Source organism: Amblyomma maculatum, chromosome 11 (genome assembly GCF_055883805.1).
Source record: "Amblyomma maculatum isolate TAMU_Amacu chromosome 11, ASM5588380v1, whole genome shotgun sequence".
Lineage (NCBI taxonomy): Eukaryota > Metazoa > Arthropoda > Arachnida > Ixodida > Ixodidae > Amblyomma > Amblyomma maculatum.
This window is the reverse complement of record NC_139354.1, coordinates 73,687,178-73,706,554: the sequence shown is the minus strand read 5'-3', so window position 1 is coordinate 73,706,554 and position 19,377 is coordinate 73,687,178. Positions and strand designations below refer to the sequence as shown.

General features: G+C 42.5%; 1 protein-coding gene across 1 annotated transcript in view; it reads right to left on the bottom strand.

Moving 5' to 3' along the window:
- Positions 1-7,716: 7,716 nt before the first annotated feature.
- The window catches only part of LOC146174163 (putative aminopeptidase PLBD2), an 87,021-nt gene continuing 75,360 nt past the window's right edge, over positions 7,717-19,377 (bottom strand). The window contains exons 10-13 of the mRNA XM_084585331.1: positions 17,793-17,864; positions 17,158-17,310; positions 14,438-14,597; positions 7,717-9,275 (exon numbers count right to left, since the gene is read on the bottom strand). Coding sequence (XP_084441457.1) covers positions 8,991-9,275; positions 14,438-14,597; positions 17,158-17,310; positions 17,793-17,864 — 670 coding nt within the window. The 3' untranslated portion in view covers positions 7,717-8,990. The remainder of the gene's footprint in view (positions 9,276-14,437; positions 14,598-17,157; positions 17,311-17,792; positions 17,865-19,377) is intronic.

Here is a 19,377-nt window from a genome sequence, read left to right as displayed (position 1 = left end):
CCTAGGTTTAGTACATGATGTGTACCAGGCAGGCAGGCAGGCAGGCAGGCAGGCAGGCAGGCGGGCAGGCGGGCAGGCGGGCAGGCGGGCAGGCGGGCAGGCGGGCAGGCGGGCAGGCGTGCAGGCGTGCAGGCAGGCAGGCAGGCAGGCAGGCAGGCAGGCAGGCAGGCAGGCAGGCAGGCAGGCAGGCAGGCAGGCAGGCAGGCAGGCAGGCAGGCAGGCAGGCAGGCAGGCAGGCAGGCAGGCAGGCAGGCAGGCAGGCAGGCAGGCACCATTCTTTCACTTAACCTGAGTTAATACGACAATACACATACTCATACCGCGGCCGTGCCAGACAGGCTGCTGAGACCATTGAAGAAGGCAGATTAGCCCATTGCTTCGTAGCTTACCTAGCACGGGAGCGTGCTAAAATCGAAGCGGCAGCATCAACAGCTGCTGCGGCAGATGGCTAACGTTCTTGAAACTTCCTTGGACCTCTGCAGTTTTTCCTAGTATTGAATATCATATATTTTAGCAATGCGACAGCGGTGAAGCTTGTTCATTAGTGCACTCTTACGCATGACTTGGTAACTCTCATTTGAGGACTGTATTTCATCATTCCTAGGTACACTGTACGCCTCCAGTCTACGCTTCTGGCGCGTTTTGTTTTTTAATATTGGAGGATTGGCGTGGTAATGTTTCTTATTGCTAGTACTAGCTTAGTGTACGCTGTGTAGCCGTTGTATTGCGTTTCCGGGTTTTCTGTACTTGTGTCTCTTTTTTATGTCATCTAGAGTCGATTTTTGTTCTAATTGTTTTGTAGCCTGCTCACTTTATCATTGCTGTAAAGCCCCTCCTGCCTGGCCAACACATTGCGCTGCATTATTATTAAATAAATAAATACTTGATAAATACGTGTCTGGTGGCTGGCTATTGAAAAATTATAAACTTTAGGCGTTTTTCAGGGGTTCCATGAACAAAGGCCAGCTATTTTCCCTTCGTTACTTCCGGAGGTCATTCACGACTTTTGCCCTAAATGAAAATTTCCGACCTTATTCTCGCCCTTATGGTCGGCGGTTACACGCACGTTCGTAGGATCAACAACATCCTCCTATGCGAACGACTACCTCCATGTCATGCGGTTCGCCTTCTTTAAATTTCCAGTACTCGTTATTGACGCAAAACGCCTTATTCAATTTTCCCATGAAGAGTAATGAATACTGAAATAAAGGCATAATGTTTCATTCCAATACCACTAAAACAGCAAACGCTTACTTACACAAAATGCAAAGCTCAGTATAGGAATTTGTACCTAGATCTTTGTATGAGCCGAATGTCTTATTTTGTTTGGTCAATTTTTAGTATATTACCGAGATAAATATAAATGAAGTTGTTCAGTGATGTTGATTAACGATATATGTCTTCTTCCATAGGCGGATATTGCTTTTAACTCCATTGCGGAGATCTATGGTGACGAAGGTATCTATGTAGGTACACTCTTTTGTTTTAGGCACGGGTTATTATGAAATCGGAAGAGTCACCGGTAGCGTACACAGCAGGTATTTTAATCTGTGCCAGCTTAATAGTAAATGTCCCAGTACGTCATTCAATGTCTATAAAGGTTACACGTATATGTGATATACTTTTTTTTCTTTATTGCCTGACGTTTCCAAGACAACAGAAACATACACAAGACATTGATATAGTAAGCCTGCAGGGGCTGGCTTTGTCATTCTAAAATTCTTTTAGATCCATCAAAGGTTCTAACTTTGGTAACCACTTAGGATTATCATCGACAAACTTCACAATCCCAATAAACGAATGGACAGCCTCGCGGAAAAAAATTCGTGCAGGACGCACATCAGGATCACAGTGATATCCTGCCATGCGTGAACGCCATATACTGTGGAGGCCCATTAGCATGATTGAATAATATGAAACCTCCTCCTCATTTTCTCATCGTATGTTGAGCAGACCTGAAATGTTTGATTTTTGGAAAAGCCTTAGGCTGCCTTGCATATAGGTATAGCCGTAGATGCATGTACCGTAGAAGCATATGAATAGATGTTTGTCACTGTTTCGTGTGGTCGCCGTTAATTATTACCATGTGACTGCAATGGTCGTGAGGACTGGTGCCTGCAATGAAGATCACGGCGTGTTGAGTGAATTGAAGCACATTTTGGAGGCTGATTATTTTTAGAGCATCCCTGCAGTAAAGCGCTAGATGTTGTGCATGTCATTGAAAGAGGATCTATCCATGGATGTTGTTGCAGAGTACACTGCCCAATATTTGCATACGCCGTTTCTTTCGTGAACCTAAGCCCGTCTTCTCCAACGTCTGCAAAAAGAGATTGAAAAATCTGCTTGATTATGCCCTGCAAAACCTGCACCAGTATTTTATAAAATTATCGTTATGATAATAAGGAGTTGGGCATCTATGACGTGCTCAAGAAGTTTGCATAAGTTGATAATCAATAACATAATACGAAAGTTAAGTGGAATAGAGCGATCGCCAAATTTGTAACAAGTTAATAGATTAGCTATACGCTAGTAATTGGAAACAGTTCTAGATGTGATAATGGTCCTGACAATATTGAATTCAAGCTTTGAAGATGTTTTAATTATTTATTTTTGAAACCACGTTGATTACAGCCAAGTTGACTGAGCTTTCTTCTTCTTGCAAGGGGGTCCACGGGCCACTAACCACGTGACGAGGGGTTATACTAGGCGTAGTATTTCTTTCGCAATAATAATTACTAAACAATAGAAATGCAATTTGGGAGCGCACGACCATTGCCGCTGTGTCGTGACCGAGGGTGCCGTTCAAACGCGCCTGAATTCATGGGCAGCGTACTGCTCTTGTTGCGCCGTCAATCCGTTGTCACACTCCGAGCAGAGATTGCGCTTCCAACAGTATGTGAAATCTCTACTGGACAAAAATATTTTGGTGACGCCGATGCGGAGTCAATCGGAACTCCTACCTGATACGTCTGTGCCAAAAAGATCACGCCACCGCCTTCTGGTGGGAATGTCACTCTTACCTCAAGCACGAGTAAAAATATGGACTAGAAAAGTGATGGACGCGTTGTATCGAGGGTGTATGACATATGTAGAGTTTGTTGATTGATTGGCGGTGGTTGTTAGTATGACTGATTTAATAGTAATTAAGGATTGGTGATTAAGGAATGAAATTAACATATTGTGGATGCACAATCTTGCGCCTGTGCTTCTGAGTTTGAACACGTGTGATCGAACGAGTGGCTGATACTGCGGCTGCGACGTAGAAAAAGATGCATGCAATACTGTTGGAGCTTCGTTTCAGGATGGCTCTCCTCGTCATGGCGGTGCTCGACTACCCATGCAATTTAGGAATAGAGTAGTCGATAAGAGAGAAAACGTTCGGTATGGGACGGAAGTGAGGGGGGGGGGGGTGGAGCACACTAATTGCGCTCGCTATAACAGCGCAATTATTACCTCACTTGTTTCGCTGTCTAAATAGTAGCGATAGCGCTCACTGCTCTTAACGCGAAGCTTATGCGTCCTCCTAAGTTTTGAGGAGGCGGTGTAGACAGGGTCGTGTAGTGTCGTCCGTCGAGCAATGTAAAGTCGTGTGCGGGTAAAGGAGCAGACTCCAAGATAGCTGGAAGTAGGTTGGTGGCATCAAGCACAAAGGTGCTCAGGCGCTAGTGATCGGCCTGAGACTCAGCCAACAGGCGTGCTGGCCGCGACAGCAGCCGTCCCAGGGGCTGGAGACAGTACATCTACGCACGCAGTAGGTGGGCGTCGAAACATTGGGGCTGTATCGGGACTGAGAGTTTCGTCGAAACCCACGACCTTTGAGGAGGTTGTATGCATTGTGTGGTGCCTAGTTACCTGCCGAGAAACATGACATCGTTCAGAAGTTGTGGCGGGTAAATTAGACAGCTCGGAGATAGGTGGTAGCCATGCAAGGTGCTCACGAACTGTACGGTAGCCCAGGCATCAGCCGCTAGCAGCAACTGTAGCTGCCCCAGATGTGGCGGCAATACGTGCAGGTGTACAGTTGGTGAGCACGAAACTGTCGTGACTTTGTCGCGACAGAGAGGGTTATGCAAATTGTCAAGTCTCTTAGCTTGGCTAGAAGGTGGGTATTGTAGAATACCCGATGTAGGGCACTTGGGTTAGCCAAGTTTTCGATGCAATTGTGAACACACAGCTAGGCGTATCGAGCTCGAAACACGAAATAAACAAGCTTTTTGCAATACATAGAATATTATTTAGTTAATTTGTAGTTTCTTTTAGACACTTGATGTCATAATCAAAACTTAAGCCATAATGAATGAAATAAAAAGGGCAAAGGGCAGGAAATTATTTTTCCTTTGCTCTTGTGACCATTGAGTATGAGCACAACATGTGACTCTGAGGTTGTCTTCATATTTTTCAGAAAGACTGTTTTCTTGTTTTTATTTTTAAAATATTATAGGCAATGTGTAGGCCTCAAATAAGAAGGCGACCTGAAATTTCATTCATTCATTAATTTATTAATACTGTCAGCCACCATAAGGGGCTGTAACAGGAGGGGAAAATACAAAACGAAAAATGAGCAATATCAAATTTCTTTGATATTTTGTTCTCGTGCTTCCAAGGTTTCCATTATCAGTAGGGTTTTGCAGAATGAAGTTTCCTTGCTCTTTTCTTTAACATTGTTGCCATCGAAATTTCAATTTACTGATTATTAACTGTATGGTGTCTTACTGGCTCTACGGCGGAATGTATCGTCAGTCACACGTGCGCACAAGACAACCATTGCTCGTGTCTCGGCCCAAGGGTTGCTAGTAGAAACACCAGCGCCCTTCATAATAAACATCATTCTTCGCTCCCACGCACTTGCGGTTTGCTGGCTCTGTTCACTTACTTGATATCGCAACTCGAGGCTCCAGTGACGGCACTTTCGGTTTCAAACTATTTAAGACCGATAATTTGGTGACTGTGTTGTGAATTTCACTATTTTACATATGCACGCCCTGCTCAGGGTTCAACTCAATTTCCTAAAAACGCAGTTCTGCGGTAGGCACAGCGAATCATTGTATATACAGTGGTTAGCACTAACATAAAAAATGCAGGCCTGCAGGAAGCCTCCTGTTCTCGAACAGTAGCAACATATCAACCCACCCTCGCGCATTACGCTTGCACAGCATCCATCCGTGATGTAGGGTAATGCATTATTTTAGAGACGCATATTGGGTTCTTTTACTTCAAAAGTGATACCTAGAAATGTTGGTTCCTTTTTAATGGAAGTACGGTTCCTATCAGGTGCAAATTGTTATCAACCAGCAACCGTCGTTTCAACAAATAAACAAACCAGACAATACTTTCTGCGAAAAAACATGGCGCCCAATGCTTTCTTCAATCCGCGTTGCTATATCATTTCTAGTAACCTGTATATGTGTCTTAAAAATTAATGCGTACGTGGGCGTTCACGCTACTTAACGATTTATTTTATTGATATATTTATTACAACATCAGAGGCCCAATTAAATTTGAATTAGATGAAGCAGTGGGTTACAGGGCATAATATTGCTTCAATTGATGATTTGAATAGCAGTGGGTCAGCATGGAGCCCGACGTCGGCTCGCAAGTAATTTCAGTCTTTTGCCTGTGCGGACGAAAAATGAATACGGATACGCAGGTGTGCGGGCTGGGGGAGGATAGGTGTCCTTTCCGTGATTCGTGCGGCTGGATGTGCGGCACGCAGGGACAATACGAAACTCGCGCGTGAAGTAGACAGTCTTGCGATAGTACGCCGGTTAGGTAAATGAAAGAGATCAGCGTTGCAGTTCAGTTTGGTTCTAGTGTGTTTATTGATTATTTTGATTATTGCCCCAAATAGCACAAGCATGCTCTAGTTGCGCCATAAAAATGTTACTAGGCTAGTGATTTCAACGATGGTGGTACAAGACGTAGTGTTCGCCGAAAATACCATCGAAATCGATTTGCTTCCTTTCATATTTGTTTTACGTGGTATGTTTACTTAAGATCATCCGTTAAATGAAGGCCAAGTATTTTATATGTGTTCACGGCTGTGATGTCTGAGTTAGCAGTTAAGTACTTTGAAGATAGTTCATACTGAAGGAAAGCAAAGAGGTTTTTTCACATTAATGGACTTAAGCCATTTACCACACCACGATGAAATGCAATCTACGTCAGACTGAGGAAGCTTGCGATCACTGTGAGTAATTATAGGGCGGTAAGCAACAGAATCGCCAGCAAAAAAGCGTATGTTAGTGTATATGTCAGTTAGTAGGACTTTTTTATAAATAAGAAAAAGCCGGGGACCCAGGACTGTGGCCTGGGTACTACAGATATAACAAAAAAGCGGGGTGATGACCATTTATTAGCGAGAAAAATAAAATCCGGTCAGTTAGAAAGCTCCGAATCCAGACAAGAACAAAATAATTGATACTAAGACCGCTTCAAAACAAGCCGTTGGTGCGGAACCGTGTCGAAGGAGGCATCCGCTATGATATTGAGATTAAAGTTGGACCTTAGGTCAATTATAATTAGACCTAACTGAGTCTAAAAAAAAAAACCCTTTATAAATCTGCGTAGGGAAATGAGCATTTGCAAGAAATTTCGTGATATAAGAAAACATTACATGTTTCATTTGTATAGACGGAAGGTTATTTATAGATATCGAACAGTAACTATAATAGAAAGATGGAGTCTCTTTTCTTGCTACTGAATTTACTTTGCCCACTCTGCAGTCGAGCGGTGCAGTGCCTGATTAAAGTGATTTTTGAAAGATAGAATATGTTGAAAGATATGATATTCAAATCCAAGTCCACATCCATTATTCAGTATTTTGTACAAAAATACTAGGGCAGGAACAAAAAGATACTGCACTAGTAGCTCGACGAGATTCCTGCCCCTGTCTTGGCATGGGTGGAAGAAAAAAAAAAGAGGCACTTATGCACAAAACAAAATTCACTATGCTTTCAGATCACACACTCTCGAACACAACACCTCGTATTTATGCACATGCTCAGAAAATCAGATTAACAACAGCCAAAAAAAAAGAAAATACCCGACATTGAAATGCACACTTTGAACGAAATGATTGTTCGGTATTCACAGTAAAAAAAAAGAAAATACAGGACATTGAAATGCACGCTTTGCACGAAATTATTGTTTGGTATTCACAGTAAAAAAAAAAAAAGAAAATACGGGACATTGAAATGCACACTTTGCACGAAATGATTGTTTGGTATTCACTGTAAGAAAAAAGTAAAAACAAAAAGTAAAGAAAGTAAAAAAAGAGTAAACAAATGGCAGGTTTACGTGCTTCCTAATATCAGGTGTTCTTTCCATTTTTTTTTTAAGATGTTATTTTCCTAGATTAAGTTACTTCGGCATGTGGTATTGTAGTCTGTGTAGGCCAAGATTTCTACGTCAAAAGGGAATTACCCACAATTCCCTTCTTCTAATCAGGTAAAATGTTTCTAGTGTTCTTCTAAGATTGCATATGTTTATAAAAGTGTTAATGTTATGTCTGATAGCTTCTTTGTATTTAATAATGAGGTTGAATTTGTGGACGTGCTGGAGGGGAAGCACATTAAAAGAGGAAAATATTTCATTAGTATGGGCGTCATAGGGGACATTTGCTACGTGTCGAATGGCTTTTTTCTGCAGTAGGCACAATTTATTGATATTATCTTGGGTTGTGTCAGTTCAGATAAGGATACAATATTTGATGTGAGAAAAAAATAGTGACCTGTAAAGCAGAAGTTTAATTTTTAAAGGAAGCATTTGCCTGAACCAACAAACCAAACCAGTAACTTTTCCTAGCTTTCTGGAAAACATCGTCCACATGCGTATTCCAACTTAAGTGCTGGTTAAAGATTACCCCTAAGCTTTCAGCTTCACTTACTAGATTTATTTTCTCTGAGCCAAGTTGCACGTTGAAATCGCGACTAATATGTTTTTGCACAGGTGCAAATAACAGAGCTTTTGTTTAACTAGCATTTATTTCCAAACCGTTTGTTCCACTCCACTGAAGCAGTTTCATTAATGCCATATTTGCATAGTGTTTGAGATCATAGATGTTGTTCGGCTGGAAGAAAAGGCTGGTATCATCAACGTAAACAATATAATGTGCAATACTGCTAATATTTACTATATCATTTATGTAAATGTTAAAAAGTATCGGTCCCAATAAGCAGGGGCCAAGTGGATGCAGCTAGCACAGAACGGTTTAAGTGGAGAAATATGGGAGATGCCTTCGCCCAACAGTGGGCATAGTCAGGCTAATGATTATGATGATGATGAATGTGTTGGGCATCGGTAGAAGGTATCGAAAACCACTGCATTCGATACTGATGGCTGTGGTCTGGATTGAACAAAAGATCTCAGGGTCAGTAGTTAAGCGTCGTCACCACTGGCCACCGTTGCGGGCTGCCAGATATTTGACAAGGCTGCTTATAGGGCGAAAAGTAGAGAGGACTACGAGGTAAAATACAAGGAAGATTATGTGCAGAAAAACACATTTCTGTCTACTCTGTTCTGACGCCAGTTAAGGTGTCACAAATGCCGCGAGTTCCTAGCGCAATGAGGAAAAACGAGCGAACTGCATCTCTATCGTTAGACATACCAGTCGAAATAAAAAACGTAGAAATGAGTGTCATAATTCGATAAAATATCCTGTAGTTGTTTTAAAATATCAAACGGCTCTAAGGTTCTCTAGTGCTTTTTGTAGTTCTATACTTTATTCTGCGTTACGTTTTTTAATGCCTTTGGTTCTGTAGCAATTTTCTATTGCAGCAGCACAAAATTGTGATGTTACTGCACAAATTTGACTTGTCACAACAAGTTTACTCTAAACAACTCACATACTACTTCTGTTGTGACAACAAAAATATGTCTTTTTCCAACTGGGTGGGTTACTAGACAAACCTCGCATTTTTTGAGAGGTTTAGCGGAAGAAGCAGTGATCACAATGTGAATTGGTAAAGTACTAGGGTCTGGGCCGATTAGCTTCACAAGTATTGAAGCAGTGCCGTCGAGAGCACAGCACACAACAGAGCGACGTGTTCTGTCCGCGAGGGCTGAGAGGCGCCCGAAGGGCTCTCCCACTGTTGCCGCCACTCAAGGCGCAACGGTTCCCACGTGTGGTGGACCGGACCAAACTGCCACTTGTCAGGGTGGCCGACGTGGCTGTCGTTGAATCCGCTCGTACTCCACTGGAACGGCGGCTGATCATCCCACGTCGGTCCGCTCACGCCGACAAACTCCATCGATGAGAACAACGTGTAGTTTGTTACCTGCGCATGCAAAACATTTGCTGTTGGCGTTTGGCAGAAATGTGAGCTGTTGAGAGGCTCTGTCTAGGAGTAAGGTGTCAGCTCATATTCTTACTCTGAATTGCTGCCAAAATGTGCTTACCTATAATGCTACAAACTAGAACCTTGAATGATCGTTATCTTATTTTAGAAATCGGTTCTTCGCTTGCGGAATCTTTCTAGAAATTTATGGGAGAAACAGTAGGGTGAGCCAATAAAAAGCAAGAAAACGAATGAGCCGGTTGAGTTACAGGATGAACAATTAGCTACATGCAGAGAACCAAGGAAGGTATTTTCACTACAACGGGCCGTATTTTAATGATGGGCCCTGGTTAAGCATGTATTGATAAAAAATCTTCATCGAAAGTCGCTCGCGTAGCATCGTTTGCACTCTATAGGCTGCGTCAGATGCACTAAACGTTTCAAGTCATGTGGCAGACAGGAAAGTGCGCTTCGTTCGCATCGCGATTCGAGTCCCTCTCGGAGATATTTTCACAATGATAGCGATTACTACGAGGTTGAATGCGAGTCAGTAACCGCCTTAACTTCATCTAATATAAGGATGAGGAAGCTGAGGCAAGCGGGAAAACATACTAAGCTTACCAACAAAGAGAACATATAAATCACACTTGGTTTACGGGGAAGGGAAAACGGAGTATATGTCACAGTATTCTCTTAGGCACCTTAACCGCGTCATAAGGAAAAGAAGGAAGGTGGGAGTAAACGTAGAAAGAGAGAAAGATGAGCTGGGTAGTGGAAGACTGCTGAGCAATTTCGACCGCCTGGGAAACTTTATTGTGCACTGACATCACACAGCACACTAACGACTCTCCATTTCGCCTCCACCACTCTAAACGCAGCCGCCGGAAGTCGGGTTCGACCCCCGGTACTCCGTCACCGTATTGGAGACTCGTAATCACTTCGCCGATTGGCCCCTGCCAAGATTTTGAATAAGGTGAGGGAGCGACCTCTGCAGCGCCTGCAGAGAGGATCTGTTCGGTGTCCTTCCGTACTCGAGCACTTCGATACCAATATCAATGGGTGTTGCGTGCACTATAGAGAGACTTCCAATACCTCTCCCATGGTGTGAGAATGCGGTCAGAATCCCTACATTGCCCCTTCCTCTAAACTCTTCCCGAGAGGCATGAGAGCCTACCCTCATGAAGTGCTCCACACTGGAGGACCAGAGGGCTCTAGTAAACCGGGTGTGAGATGGGGTCTAATCTTGCGGTGTCCCAGAATAAGGATACTGCCCATGTAGCGGGGTCTTCAAAGACTCCTTTGAGCATTAAAACTATTTGCACCATCACAAGCACCGCAGCGGGGCTCCCTTGGCCGTTTTCGAGTCGTAATACGCTACTAAAGTCTCTTCAGACTTTTCATTGTATGCACACATAGGCGGAGACCACAGCGCACAGCCATACGTGGGGTCAGAACAAAAAAGGAATCTTGGATTAGCAGGTAACCTGATAACGTGCCTAAACCTATGCTCTCGCATTTCAGACAGAATAATCAATTGAGAGAATTGTAATTAGAACGCTTGTTGAAAATGCGATATCATTATAATCTCAGGTCGACTATGCCTTCTCCTCAACATCTGTAATCTATGCTCGCCGCATATGCTTAGGCTAAGCTTCTCAATTATGTGATGTTAGGAAGATAGTGAGAGACCGGAAAGCGTGGCGTGACATGGTCCATAGTGTCACGAAGAGTCGGACACGACTGAACGACTAAACTGAACTGAAGCTTCTCAATAGTCCTTCAGAGACACACTTCCGAGCTCTATACCGGCCATGGCTACCGCTTTTATGGCAAAAAGCAAGGCGTTCTTGTTCTGTGCGACATATCACTGCACGTTAAAGAGCCCGAGGTGGTTGGAATATACGAAGCCCTCCACTACGGCGTCTCTCATAGACTGACGGACTTTGGGACAATAAACTCCATAAACCGAACCAAATATTGGTTCAATTCTCTTGTGTGCGTATTGTGTTTTTGTGTATAACCATGCAGCGCCGGAGGTCTTCGGAGACAAATATTGGAATTTGGCCTCTACGCTTGCGATAATGTTTTGCTGCTGTAGAGAAACGGGGCCTTGGTATAGGTTTCTTCCAAATATGTGCACGGGTCAATTCAGATATATCTGCTGACCTCAAGATGTAGCTATCAACTACTGTCTAGCCCACCAGCACGCTCTGCTATGTCAGGTGTCCAACGCATATTCCAAATCGGCCGTGTCCTACAATGTCATGACGTCACACACTCCGTGGCCCAGTCTGCTCTCTTATGCGGCAGGTGGTCTGATCACACTCCAATTAGTGCATTTTATGACAGACAACGCCAGACGTCATGTTTTCTCCATATTAGTTTTCGAATAGCTTTTGCGCCATATTCGGCGATATCTAGATTGCTTTGTCAGTGCTCTTACAGTAAGTAAGCAGGCACGAAGCCCCATCAACTGTGTCACAAGCTGCAGGGTTTGCATGATGTCACATGACATGCTATTTAACAAATTTGTGGAGTCAATTGTCTTGCGCGGTCCTAAGAATTCGCATGGATAAACTCCGTCGAATATCCTCGATTGAGCTGGCCAGTAAATTAGGATGCCCATGAGGGTAGGTCATACGAAAATGACACGAAGTATGGGAGAAAAGGGATGACGCTGTCATAGCAAACGAAATAGAAGAGAAAAAATAGAGGTCGTTTAACACTGCTAAACTTTAAATATCATGTTGTAGAACTACTAAACACATTGCATGGCTTCATGCGTTTATTTTACCGAATTGTCGATAACGGGCTTTCTTCGTCTTCCTCTCTGAGGCGAATGTTATGAGGTTGTGCTCTCTTTATGATGAGTCACCGTAGAGCATGTCGATACTTAGCGCATCAGACAATCTAACGAGCCCTAGTTAGCCTCCGTGCTTACCGGAGAAAGCTAAAACATGTAGGCTGAGCTATACAACTCGGAATTGTCCGATACAGGTCTGAAAATGTAAGAAACCCGGCTGTTCATAGCGAAAAACAACGCGCGTTGGGCACAATGTCGGGTTCTTTAAGCGCCACCTGCTGATTATGTATCAGAATACACTCAAAGAGAATTTATTGTGTACATACGTACATACAAAACGCACATTACTCACAGACCCAAGCACTATACAAAACACTATAGGGTTACTTCTACACAATAAACTCACAAATATGATGCCCCAGAGAGGGGAAAACAACAACAAAAAAGAGGGGGGGGGGTGGCTTGTATTAAAGTACGACAGGCATCTCAAGTCTGCTCCCCCATACAAAGTAGAAGCGCGAGTGCTAGCGCTGCAGAAACCGCGCCTCGTCGTAAGTTTCACACTGTTTCTAAATGGTTGCTACGCATTGCGGTCTGCGGTGTCACTCTGTCATAGATGAAGGCCAACACAGCCTATTCTAAGCGAGAATGATTTACTGGTTTTCGTATGAAAAAAGTTGTACTTACGCGGCGCGATGGCTAGCTAGGCTGATATATTTGCCACGGCCTGGTCTCGAAACCCGCTATCGGGTTTTGTTTTTATTTTATCGGTACTTAATAAGGTCAAAGGTCAAATGTGCTTCACAGCCACACAAATGCGATTTTTACGGGAATGCAGGTAGCAGCGCTAATACATTAAATCAGTCTCTCTCACATGAGCCTCGCTATCGGCGCCGTATCAGGTTTTGGGGGGACGTTATCATTCTAAGAATTCCGACAGACGTTTAATATCCTAGCAGATCATCATCCGAGTGCATTTTGTGTGTCTGTTTATTATCAAAACCAGCTTCCAAATCCTACATTTCACCCTGAAGTCATATTCAGGGAGGGGAGAGGGGAGCTACCTGTCTTTGTACTAAAAGAAATTCTACCTCGCAAACCGAAGGTCTAGCTGTGAAAACGTGATTGCCAACACGGCGAAAGAATCAAGTGCTAAACGAGACGTGTACGACACTCATCGCCCGGCGAGACTGGACTTGGGCACACACAACACCCAGTCGTGTTTCTTACTCAGCGAGGGGCAAAACCCCCTAGATGAAGTTGCAATTCTGTGTAATGGCAGACGACAAAATCCTCACAGCAGCGAGCTTATAGCATCTGAAAGAACGCCTATATGGCACACCTTTTGTAGCTGTCGTTTCGGACGAAGTTTGAGCAGCAGGGTCACTATTCACCTAACAAGCGTCACTACGAAGCAGCCTCTGCTCTGCCACCAAGTTGCGTCGATTGTTTAGCAAGGCTATCACCTTATTTAGCAGAATATTTAGTTCCCACTTAGCGCCACGACGGTGGCGGAAAGTATACGAAGGAAGTATTCGTCCGCGCTACGGGCTGGTGCAAGATTTTGCTTTAATAAAATCCTAAAAACTTTTCTTTGTTTTTCATAAATACTTCGCCTATAGAATGCTCACAGAGAAAAGGCCCTGATATTTCGAAGCGATTATCACATGGTGTACTCTCATTCCTCCATCTGCTTGGTATTCACAAGTTATCATACTTTATTGCACATGTCTTGGAAAATAATCATGAGCTTAGCTTCGAAATTAGAGGGAGGTAATAAATATCACAGTTTGAAACATTCACAAAGATAACCCCATCGCTAAGAGCGGCGGCCAATTGTTTTAATCCCAGTGCGACGGGCATTTATTTGCCATTGCCGACATAAAACAGTTATTGAAACATCACAAAAGGCCGTAACAATATTTCTGCCATTAAAATTTTGAGTGATGTTGTTAAATTACTAAATGCCGCTGTAACCTATCAGGCTAAGCAGGTTTTAAAAGTGCATTTTTCCCATTTGCTGTATTCAACTGCATTGCCAATTCCAACCTTTTTAAATGTGCTCTATTCTACTGGAACATTTTTCAATTTTACAATATAAAGTAAAGATATTAAATATGATTGGTACATTTCAGTTTGCTGACTGCATTTTATCAAAAAATTTTCGGGTACGCAAAGGACGGAATATCATACAGTGCGACCACAAAGATCGTAGCAAACTACTCACCGTGATGTTTAAGAGAAAAATTCAACTATGTAACTGCTTGAAATACTCGGTGTAGGCGCCCGTATGTGTCCGTTTTCTACAGAAACAGACGGACACATAGTGAGCGAATGCCGAGAAGAAAGTAGAACGTACCTTGACATCAATGCCACCCACAGCTCGCGGGTACATTTCAATGATGTCGTACTTCCCGTTCGGGTCCAGGAGGTCAAAGCGAGGAGCGACGGCGTATGTGGGGTTGAACGGCGGTGTGCAGTTACATCGCGACAATGGGTCATTCTTGTAATCGTTGTATCTGCGAAAGAAATGAGCGGAGAGCTTACACAAAGACAGAAAAGCCGGGCGTAAGAGAACCGCCTTTATCAGTAAGTGGTTATCACAACAGTTGTAACGCACGAATGAAACAAAACGCATATGAAGGCAAGAATAGCATTTGCGAGCTAAAAGTGATTCCTATGCATGCGTCATCAATAGCCCAGGCTAGAAGCGGGCATGAATTTCGTTTTAATCATCTGTAATATTGTTTGGCTTGCAATTGAAGACACTGACAAAAACATATTTAAGGGAGCATTCTTTTTGTGTTTTTCCAGTACCTAACCGATAATCACTGATTGGCTTCAATCTTAATGTTAGTTGAAAGCTTAGGAACAAATAATAAAGCAAAACTGGTTTAGTAAGAATTGTTTAGTGAGTTGTGGATATAATCTAGCTTTTTTGTCGGTTTCAACTAATAAATTCACAGCGCGGATACCAGGGATACCGAAGAACCCAGAATATGCGACATGACTAGCGGACCGCAAGGTCTGGAGCTCGGACTAAGTGTGCCTGCATGAGGCCCAATTTTGGAACGCGTATGGGTGGCTCATGATCCATCGCATAAACGAGTGCACCTTTGGATATTTTAATAGCTGACACATTTCGCGAACAACACAAGAACGCTTGCGCTGACATATTTTCCCAGTGCAGATCGGGCAGTGATCTCGGATAATTTTAAGTTGCAACTTGACCACGAAGGTTTTTGAAGGTCATCCGAAGCTATGGTGACCCTCGCGTTACCTCACGTAGTGAAGTTACTGTTTCAAAAGGCGCTGTTGTAGGTAATGAAATCAGCGCACTTCAAAAATCCACACATGGATTATATTATTCAGCAGCCCTCCACAACGGCGTTCATCACTGACACATTTTCGATAAGTTACACCCCAAACATCGCTATAATTTACGCCCTCTCTTCATGCTAGTTGTATAGAATAAAAAGCATGCACACCGCACACTGTACAAAATATGCAACATAAAAGTACGTGGTAGACAAAGATACTTCTTAGGTGTAAAACTGAATCTAATACGGTGCCAAAGCACCTGGTTATATACAAGAGTAATGGTCCAGGCTGGCTGGCGATTACACTCAATATGTGTACAAGGAATCAACGTATTAAAGTAAACATTGATTGATGTTAATGGGATTTCGACTAAGCGACCAAATTCTGACCTTCACCAAATGAGGATCTCTTTCTCACGAGAGGTGGACTGGTCAAATCTCTTGTGAAAAATAATACTTTTTTTGGGCTGTATTCAAGTCTCCTTACGTTCGAAAATGCGGAAACTGCGTGTTTTTAGGCTAAATATTTCTGTTCTGAGCTTTTTTTAGTTTTGTTGTGGTTGCGGTGTCTATGTTTTTTAAGTTTATATTTAGTTTCCTTACTATTTTTTAGTTTTATTTCATTTTAGTTTTATTTTATTTTATTTTTATTTTATTATTTTATTGTTTGCTCCGTGTGTCTCTACCTCTTGTCTACGAGAGCAATAGATTCTTTCTCAAACGTCGGTGTTCAGGTGTGGTTAGCGCACCCATTTGATGCATGACGCAGTGGTGATTCAAGTCCTGGTGTTGACAATACACCCTACATTATTTATTTTCTTTCTCATGAGGAGACACGCTCAACTCGTAGTTGCACGTACCGCATACACCACTCATTAGGCAAGGACTGATTTTGCATTAAAAGTAGAATTGAATTGCTTGACGTTCGGCAGTACGTGCGAAGAATAAATCGAGCACAAATGGTCCTTAACCAAGTCTACATAGTAAATTAGGGTGGTTGAAAGAGATCCAAAGATAGTGCAGCCTATTTGATCATTGAGCGACCCATGTGATTCCTTTATAAAGAGTTCTGGGGATGTATTCTTGGCGGCATATATTACAAATATCCCATCTTGCTGTTGCCTTTTTCATTAAAAACCTGGCGTGGGCAAAACAAAAGAGGTTGGCAAAAGAATTCTAAAATAATTGTGAGGATAATCAGGAAGTAGAGGATCAGTACTAAGGTAGTAAGCTTGTAGGCCTGAAACTTCTCCACACAGGAAAAACATTAGAGTTGTTGTACAACCCCATGTGTTAGAAAAAATGGTAGATTAGTCTGAAGAGTAGGCGTATCAGGCCATGTGTTATGGCCATGACGATGACATCATCACTTGCTTATAACCTAATGTTAGGGACTACGTGATAGATTATTAACTAATGTACTCACCAGTGATGTATATTTGACTCCACTCCACTTGAATGTAAGTTTAAGTAAGCAAGCTCGCCAAAAGCGATAGCAGAAAATATTTTTAGTCCAATGTCAAATTGATGCAAGTTGAACATTATGACACTTGTTCATACTTGAAATGCTTTAGAAATGCAAACATTTTCAACCGTCAAATAAAGAGAGGTCACAGAAGATGCTAGCTCACGCGTAAACGTCTCTAGTATTGCTCCTTAACAAGATACAAAGCTGAAAATATCAAGATTAGTCCTTTAGTATAAATGAACCGCATGAATGAAAGCTCCTGAAAACATGAATGAATATTTATGTACCTACCTCATTAGCGCGATCATGGATTCCATGTCCGAAACCTTCACGTGGTCTCGCCTGAAGATCTTTGCCCGCGGGCAGTTTTCGTATGTGTAGTAATCACCATACTTCTCCACTTTCGGCAACTGTTCAGTAATGGCGAAGATGTCTTCAAAGTACCTGCAAGTATAAACATGTTCACAATCTAAAACACAGTGCACATTTGCATAGGCAGCATCCATAGCTCACTAACGTTTAGTTGTGCTTGCCAGACTCTGTAAAAGGTACGGTTCCTTCCCTCCAGAATTAGAAATTAAAGTCAATTTAGTCACTGTAGACAATGTCTATCAGGAGTTAGCGACTGAAGCCACCTCAGCCACTGTAGACAATACCTTGATAGCAGAAAACGTGATTCTTTTTTTAATTTATAAAATAAGCCAATGAAGTCCACTTTGTTCATTTATTGTCATCAATTATTGAAAGAGGTGGTCAAATAATTGTTACGTTTACTACAAATATTGCTAATGAACACAAGACTAAAACAGCCACAATGCCGAATGGCGTTCAGAAGCGATTTTTTAGCGAAGAGTTTCTTCTAACGTGCTTTGTAGGCTGCCGAAAAGCTTGCTTGTTCCTGTTTGTCTTATGGTAAATTCACTTACGCAATATTGTAGCTGGCCCAGTACCTCTTGTCGCGAAGTGCGCGGCTGATGTCTTCGTGCCTCGTCATTCCCCTGCGAAAAAGTTTCACGCCTTTCCAATTCCGCAAGAGGAGAACGGTGGCAGAACAATACCAAGACTGTGAAAGAATAACTGCACTTATTTCGGGGATTGTATAATGTGTTTTATTTTTATTACTTATTTAGTGCATACTGGTCACCTTTCTCAGGGTCCAAGCAGGACAGGCATACATTGTTAGGAAAACTCAAACGATACAGAACACAATAAAAAAAAAACTATGCAAAAAATAAGCAGACAATTTTTGCAAAACTATGACAGTGCCATAACATGGTTCCAATCGGATATTGTCCGCAGAAAACACGAATATTTAAAACAGTTAGTTTGCGCAAAATACGGCATCAATGAATGAATGGGGTTATGTCGGGTATGACGTGCGGATAGAGGGGATGTGTACTGCGAAGGATAGAAAGCTAACCTATGGTTAAGTAAAGAATAAAGAAACTCAAGGCGATATTTTTCTCTTCGCGTTTCAAGGAATTCAATATTGTTATTCGCCATGATCTCAGTGGGGGAGTCGGCGATTTTAAATTTCAAATATATAAACCTAACAGCTTTTCTTTGAACCCTTTCTAATTGATAGATGTTAAGTTTAGTAAATGGGTCCCATACCACCGAAGAATACTCAAGCTTTAGCCTGATATAAACGTTATACGTCCGCAGTTTTACGTGAGAAGGAGAATTTCTTAGTTTATGCCTCAGAAAACATAGCTTTTTAAATTGAGAGGAGCATATGTTATCTATATATGAGTTCCAGTTGACACTTTATATACAGCAATGACCATAATAAACAGCTGTTATGAATTTGTATAACGCATTTCAGAGGTCAAGAGGAAGCCGAAATCGCCCTAACTATAAGTCAAAGATTCTTAAGCTCCACCTTTAAGGGTATGACATGGCAGTATAGACTACCCCACAACAAATAAAGGCAAGCATTACCTTAGACGCATCAACTTACCTGCGTGGTCTAGGGGTAACTCATAATTCAAGTGTTCTACCTGGCACCTAATATTGATATTGCTGTCCCATATGAAAGGAGAGGCCAAACTTGGTGCTGCTACCAAAGTCATCATCATCATCATCAGCCTGATTATACCCACTGCAGGGCGAAGGCCTCTCCTATATTTCTCCACTTAACCCGGTTCTGTGCTAGCTGCATCCACTTGACCCCTGCGAACTTCTTAATCTAATCCGCCCACCTAAATTTCTGCCGCCCCCTGCTACGCTTTCCTTCCCTTGGAATCCAGTTTGTAACCCTCATCGACCATCGGTTATCCTCTCTTCGCACTACATGTCCTGCCCATGTCCATTTCTTCTTCTTAATTTCTACTAGAATGTCGGTAACTTGAGTTATTTCCCTGACCCACTCTGCACGCTTTCTATCTCTTAATGTTACCCCTACCATTTTTCGTTCCATAGCCCTCTGGGTTGTCCTCAACTTAAGTAGAACTCTCTTGATTAGCCTCCACGCTTCAGCCCCATAGGTGAGTACAGGCAAGATGCAACTGT